General features: G+C 36.8%; 1 protein-coding gene across 1 annotated transcript in view; it reads left to right on the top strand.

Moving 5' to 3' along the window:
• Positions 1-654: 654 nt before the first annotated feature.
• The window catches only part of gnai2b (guanine nucleotide binding protein (G protein), alpha inhibiting activity polypeptide 2b), a 39,830-nt gene continuing 32,866 nt past the window's right edge, over positions 655-7,618 (top strand). The window contains exon 1 of the mRNA XM_026266013.1: positions 655-1,362. Coding sequence (XP_026121798.1) covers positions 1,245-1,362 — 118 coding nt within the window. The 5' untranslated portion in view covers positions 655-1,244. The remainder of the gene's footprint in view (positions 1,363-7,618) is intronic.

Here is a 7,618-nt window from a genome sequence, read left to right as displayed (position 1 = left end):
TTTATTTAACTCATTATATAACATTATTGGATTACAAAACATTACATATTAGATTACATGCCACGTCCTTACATCCTTAGAGATGTAGTGACTGCTTTTTTCTTGCAAGTTTTTTTCTCTTTTCTTTATTTCTTTCTTAAAACACTGAAAAATAAACATGGATTAAAGATAAAAAAGATTAATATATATTTACAATTTCAATGAAATAAAACTTGTAGCATGTACATGTAGCACAAGCGTGCTAAATATAGTATGCAGATAGCTTTATTTGTAATTACTTGTTTATGAAAAGTATATATTTTTTAAATAACCCATGGAGGAAAAAGTATTAGGCTACTAGATAGATTTATTTATGTTTCTGTAAACCAACAGAAACATTATTAAAAGCTTTATTAAAATATTTTTGTGCCTTTTGTGAATGTTTCTTCGTATTATTTAAACTCTACATTGTGAATAACAATTATATTGTTATATTAGATCTCTATTAAACTTGAGTTACGCTTTCAAAGAACCAGTGAATCATTTTGAACTAGTTCATTGAGCCGTCTGAGCAAACCGATTCGCTAAAATGAATCGAACATCCCGTACGTACTGTAGTTGTTCAGAAACAGTAGAAAACTACTGCATTTCCCACAATTCACTCGCAGTGGGTGGGTGCCGATGCACGCTTTGGCTTTTTCACATTCTTACGCTCTGTTTATTCCTCTCAGAAGAAAGCAGCGAGAGCGGAGCGCCGAGCCGAACGTTCTGATTTCGAATTGTTAAATAAATTTGAATCGCCCTGCACCAGGATAGATATGCGTTTTAATTTGAAATAAAATAACTGAGAATTTTCTCACCAGTTGGATACAATTTCGCGTGCAGAAACAGACTGATCCGATTGAGCGCAAGCGAATTATTTTGATTTCAGGAACTGTGAGTGGTAGATGAAAGCGCCGACGTCGCGGCTGCTCTTTGATCTGAAAGGAGGTGAAAAAGGAAGGAAGAAAGATTGATTGATTGATTGATTTGGTGGAAACGAAACAACTTTTTTAATCGCGTCTACACATATTCGAGCCCTCCTGATTGATGGAGAATCACAGGCCGGGGATTCTCGGAATCAAAGCTTTCAAATTGTGACACTTTGCGCTTTTATAGCACATCTATCAATCAACGCGTCGCCTTTTTAATTAACAGTTCCTGCGTGGAACGGACCGAGGAGATTTGACTTATTCTTTGAAGTTTGACGCGCGCACGCTTCGATCATGGGCTGCACGGTGAGCGCAGAAGACAAGGCGGCCGCCGAGAGATCAAAGATGATCGACAAAAACCTCCGGGAGGATGGAGAGAAGGCTGCGAGGGAGGTGAAGCTGCTCCTTCTCGGTAAGTCACGGCACGTCGTGTGTCTGTGTGTGTGATTTTCAGCAGGTCTGTGTGTTCAGAAGGCTCCCGCGAAACATTTCGTTTTGCAGTGTTATTTGTCACACGCTTCATAAAAACAACACGCCAGCAGGCTACTTTGTTAATTTTTTGGAGGAGGTACATGTATTTAGTATGATCTGATCTGATGTGCGGTTCGGTTCGATTATTATGGACTAACGGGATGGATGCAAACACAGCAGCATCCGCCTGTCTTTCATTTGAGATTTCAGTTTAAATTCACAATATTACTTAGCTACAAAGAATCAAACAGGAAGAAAATACCATGTTTTTGGAAAAGTTGCATGAAAATAACATAGTATACGATGAAGCGGTTTTGCATACTATATAAATACTAAGGTGTTACCGTGTTTTCTAGACAAGGAATGATGGAGAGGAGACAGAATGTTTTTATATGATCCTTGAGAAGGGAAGTAGCCTAAATTCAGCCGTGGGGTTCTTCGAAGCATATTGGAGTACCATCCATGATAGAACCATGGAGTTCTGGACGTAAACTAAGTACCATGATGGCATAGTGATGATTTCAGACTGAATACTATACATTCATGTTACTCCAACCAAGTTAATTATGGTACTTTTTTAAAAGTACCATGATGTCATCATCTGATATGGTCATGTATGAGAAAAACAGCCCTTCAGTGCCTTAATGCTCTGTCAACACTATTGAATGTGACATTTAAATATAAATAATAGTTTGCATAGTGCATAAGTAATGGAGATGCTATAGTGTGTGATCTAGTTAAATTATCACCAATAATGTTGCTTTTATACAGTTTTTTTTCTTCATGTAGTTTTATTTAGCGTATTTAGGTCAATTTCAGATGTCTTCAAATGTAACTAACTGCAATAATACATTATGTAAGTCTACTATACTTCCATTAGCCATACTCACCTCTGTGTTGGGAAAAAAACATACTTACCAGTGATTAATTATGTGGTTTCCATGGATACTGCATTGTCCCTCATGCTGATGTGTTTAGGCCTGGTCATAAATAATCTCTGCTCTCTCGTTCTATTGCGATCCAGTTAACAGGGAATGTCTCAGAACTTTGGCTAACATTCTGGCAAGGTTATGAATAAACATTCTTCCAGTAACATTAATAGAATGTTAATTTAAAGTTATGTGGTATTTAATAGCGTTCTTAAACATTAGCACAAAAACATTATTAATAGATAGTTTTTTTTTTCATTTTTCGTTTTTTTTTTGTCAAAGATGGTTAAGAGAACATTCAAATGTAACATCCCTATAATGTTTGCAAAATAATAAAGTCAAACATTCCCTTTAATATTGTCTTTAACATTCACATAACCAAGAAAATTTTTAGTAATGGAACCTTAGTAAAACATTCTTAGAACATATTTTGTTATTTGGGTATTTTTTTTAACAAAAACTTGGAATTTTATGGAGCAAAGAGGCATTCAGGAATGTGCATGCATGCTGTTTGATTTTTAGCAAGACAACCAGGTTAGAAATAAACAAAAGTCTGCAGGTAGTGCTGTTCTGGAGAAACCCTGCTGTGAGAATCAGATGAGTACGGCACTAAACTAAAGACTTCACCATTCAATCATTCTTCATTAATGCTGAGTGCTCCCGGTGTAACCAATCCATTTTTATTTTGTCAGGTCCATTGGTGGTAAATGAAAGCATGTGAAATGCTCAATTTGGAAAAATATTACGGAGAAGGGGAGGAAACTGCACAGTTCCTGTAGTTACCGTATGCATATACACACCTGTTTAATGGATCTTAAGTCACTAATTATTTTAATGCCCAAATCAGCAAGCGCAGGAGATATGCACAATATTTATTTTGGGAGAATACTGTGCAAAATTATGGAAGTGTAAATAATTGATAATACATATTTTAACATAATTTACAGAAATTGTTTACTCTTTATTGACCAGGCTATTTTTAGACTTTTTTTTTAGTATACACCAAGGGTTATCACATTTTCCAAGTATTGTCTGATTCTTTAGCCTAGCAGATATATTAGTATGTCTGTAGTATTTTCAAATGTCAAAACACTGTTATGCACAGCGTGCCTGTTGACTATATGATATAATAAAAGTAGTTGCCTTAGTAAACTGTGAGCATGTCAAAACCACAAAAGAGAGAGAGGATATGATGAGCTGCCTGGTTTAATCCTAGTGCACACAATTTGTCACAAATCAGGCGTTTTGCTTGAGTTTGGTAGTATCAGACTTGGTCATAAACCAGATTATGAGACCGTCAATCTCTTAAAATTAGTGGAGTTGCTAAAACTATGGCCTAATTCTGGATGGAGCCGCCTCACACTTTAGTGCAGCTTCATACAGTCGTAAGCTAGAGCGGTTGTGTCCTCTATGTCATATCCTGTTAGTGGCACAGCATGTGTGCTCTGATGCTGACAGCATGGGGACAGGTATGACAGCGGTGCTCTCCACAATACGCTTTACCCAATGGAGAGAGCAAGCAAGAGTGAGAAAACAGGGGAAATGTGCCAGGGGAATAAGGGAGACAGGCCTCAGATGTAATCAAGAAATTGGATGAACTTAGCTTGACACTGATTCCCTCTAGGCACATACCATGTTCAACTTTAAAAATATTTACATGTAAATAATAGCATTCCAGAAAGCACATATACTACATTATTCACATCGCAGGTTTATAGTGTTAAATCAGAAATGAGACAAGCATCACCAAGCACTCAAGTCCTGACTGGTTCGGTGTAAATACGGGTTTCCACACACCACAGTGTTTACAGAGCTCCCACTAATGACTCCGAAAATGATAGATGACCACAGCATTAATCTCATGCCGTGTAAACACTGTGCAATTACTCCATATTCTGCCTTGTTCAGCATTTTCACAGTATTGCTAAATGTTCATAAATGATGAGTTTGAAGTATCCTGATTGTGAAAGTAATGCTGGCTGGATGCCGTGGTTACTTTCCATTGTTTACTGGTTCAAATCATGCACCTGACAGCGAGTTATTTTAAATTTCCCTTATTTATGCCTACTAGAAGATTGTCAAAGGAATAGTTCACCCAAGAAGAAAATCTGCTGAAAATATGGACCCTCAGGCCTTCAAAGATGTAAAGAAGAATTTGTTTCTTTATCAGGGGAAATTGAGAAATTTAGCATTCCATCACTTGCTCACCAGTGGATCCTTTGCAGTGAATGGGTGCCGTCGGAATGAGAGTCCAAACAGCTGATAGAAACATCACAATAATCCACAAGTAATCAACACCACTTCAGTCCATCAGTTAGTGTCTTGAGAAGTGAAAATCTGCTGATCCGTCATTAACATCTTTAACTTCAAACCATTGCTTCTGGCTGATACATGAGTCCTCTGTCTTTTAATATTGTTTTCACAAGTAAAAAATATGAATCAGGAGATAAATATGCACAGATGAAGTGTCATGCATTATGAACTCCTATATTTGCCAGAAGTGATTGTTTTAATGTTAAAACGTCTTCATGATTGATTTGTTTCCTAAACACTTTTCACTTCACAAGATGTTAATTAATGGACTGGAGTGATGAGGATTACTTGCTACATTTCACCTAATCAGTTCTGATGAAAAAAAAAAAAAACTAACTCCTCTACATCTTTGATGGCCTGAGGGTGAGTAGATCTTCAGCATGTTGTCTTTTTTGGTTGAACCATGCCTTTAAATGGTCACATTTCATATTAGTATCAATGCAACTGCAGCACAAGCAGTGTAAACATGGAGCAAAGCAATTATCTAAATTGTATGGTGATTCACTTCTGACACTTCTGATTTTAGCCTTTATTACTTCAATGTCAATTTAATAAAATTCATATAATGAGACCACGTGCACTCAAAATGAGATGCCAGCCTCAAAAGAAACTGATTATAAACTGAGCATATATTTAAGTAAAAAACATTTTCTCACTGCTATGCAAGGGCTACATCAAATATTCTCATAGCATTTCCAGAATTAAGCATTTTGTAGGCAATTTGTTGTCTACAAACTGAGACTAACACTTACAAAATGTTGTCTAGGTAGAAATCTTGCTGAGATTCATGACAGAAACCTAGCATTCAGACGGTTTTAATGATCATTTGTTTGTAACAGCCTCTTTCACTCTGGAGTTACTCAGTATGCGTCATGTTTGAAATCTCTCGTGTCAGAATTACTGGCCTTGCCACCTCCTCATGTCTCTGATGAGCAACTCACCAGTATGACACACGTCTGCTGGTCATGGATACTCTAGGCTCTTATTAGTTGGGTTTAAGTTAAGAAGTTGGCAGGGCGTTTGGATGCCAAGAATATCCTTGAGTCAACTTTTGTTTTTACCCTCAAGAATATGCCCACAACATGGATTGGCATGTGTTGAATCCCCAAACAACTGAGGAGTCAAGGTCATGCCAAAGAGCAGGAAGTATTTCGTGGTCTTGTTTGTTTGTTAAACCAAGCTTTCACTCAACACGACATCTTAGGTGAACTGGGTTGGTGAATCTCAAGGAAATTCCAGAAGACAAAAGCTTTGGGGACAAGAATAATGAGTGGTTCCTTTAAGCTCAGTTTTTGAAAGGAGAATGACCGGCGGCGGCAGTCACATCACATAACTAATGGAATTGTGCCACAGAATGGGGGCAAGTGACTATCAGGAGGGTTTGTGCTGGAAGCTACAGTTATAGACACTCATTTTGAGAGGTTATTTTGGTTTCTTTTACCCGAGACCTTTTTTTTTGAATCTGCAAGTGCATATCCCTTGTAAATCCCAGAGGGAAAGAAATTTGCAATGATTCAGCTGCACATCATTTAACAGCAGACTAGGGCTTGGTGGTAGAACTAGAATTATATCTCTATATCTTTCTCCAAATTATCTCTTAATGCCTGTTAGGTTGAAATAATGGGACCTCCCATTGGGGAAGTAATTAAAATTAAGAAATGTATTTATTCATTTTTACACTACGATTGTTTTATTTTTTTAATTAGTACTTTTATTCAGCAAACCAAGATTCTTGACTTGATTTTTAGTTGTTTGACCCTAGGTATGCATTCACCTTGAGAACTTCATCTTTGTCTCCCAATTCAATGACTTCAGTTTTCTCCTTGTTCAACTGAAAAAAATGTTCTGGCACATCCAACTGTTAATTTCATCAATGCATTGGCAGAGGGAGTCAATGAGGCTGTGGTGTGTGGTCATTTGGAGATTATGTAAATCTATGAGTGTCATCTGCATAGCTGTGAATTTGGTTCTCTTTCTCATTATTTGACTTGAGCATACATTTTATTTCAAAACATAAAAAATTCAACCCCGAACCATTGTCTTTTCCAATTCTTATATTTCTCAATTACAGTTTTTAATTTCAGTTCAAGTCATTTAAGTTTCGGTATGTTGGTTTTTCTTTTTTTTTTTTTTTTCCAAACTGACCCTATTATGGGTAATGAAAGGTTCATATTTTGGATTTGGGAGTGCCCAACAACATGTTGACACGCATGCCAGGTCAAAAACACTTTAATCGTCTTCTAATTTTCATTCATTTTTACCTTACATGCTCAACCTCTCTCAAACCATTCGCTCAATGATTCATTTTTCCAAACCCCTCCTTTACGTTACAATCTGCGCTGATTGGTCCATTTAATTTCTGCATGTCTAATGCCTGAATACAGGGGAAACTGAATTTTTGCCACTCCAAAAGTGGCACCTAGTGGCAAAGAATGAATTTACATTTTCCTTCAGATCAATGTGAAAAGACCAACAAGGGGGCGGGCAATATGCTAATGTTTCATGTTGATGTCAACATGAAAAGGCTTGGGATTTGTTTTAAAAAATGACTTGTTTCAATGATTCAGAATCGACTCTTTCTTTTGAGACAATGACTTCATACACGTTGCGCTTTCAGATTAAAAACTTTGCAGGATGTTTTCATTCATTAGAGCTGTGTTACACACTACATGAAAGGTAATTGTCAAAAATTCATAATGGGTGCAATTTAATTTGACCAAATAGCTATTGTTGTTGATTCAATTAAAATGTAAAGTATAGTTGCTGTGTTCTGATATGTAGTTGTTTTATTGTAAAGGGTCTCGTAATTGCACACAAAAAGCCTCACAGAACACCGACAGGTGAGGACTTTGGGATAAAATCTGGTGTATCAGTTGTTAAAAACCTAGAAGGCAAGTGGCTTCTGTGATTTATCAGTTGCACTGTTTACATGTTGAATGTTGAGTCATTGTGATG

Source organism: Carassius auratus, chromosome 6 (assembly GCF_003368295.1).
Source record: "Carassius auratus strain Wakin chromosome 6, ASM336829v1, whole genome shotgun sequence".
In the NCBI taxonomy this organism is placed as follows: Eukaryota; Metazoa; Chordata; class Actinopteri; order Cypriniformes; family Cyprinidae; genus Carassius; species Carassius auratus.
The sequence above is the reverse complement of the archived record's forward strand: the minus strand, read 5'-3'. Positions and strand labels throughout refer to the sequence as shown.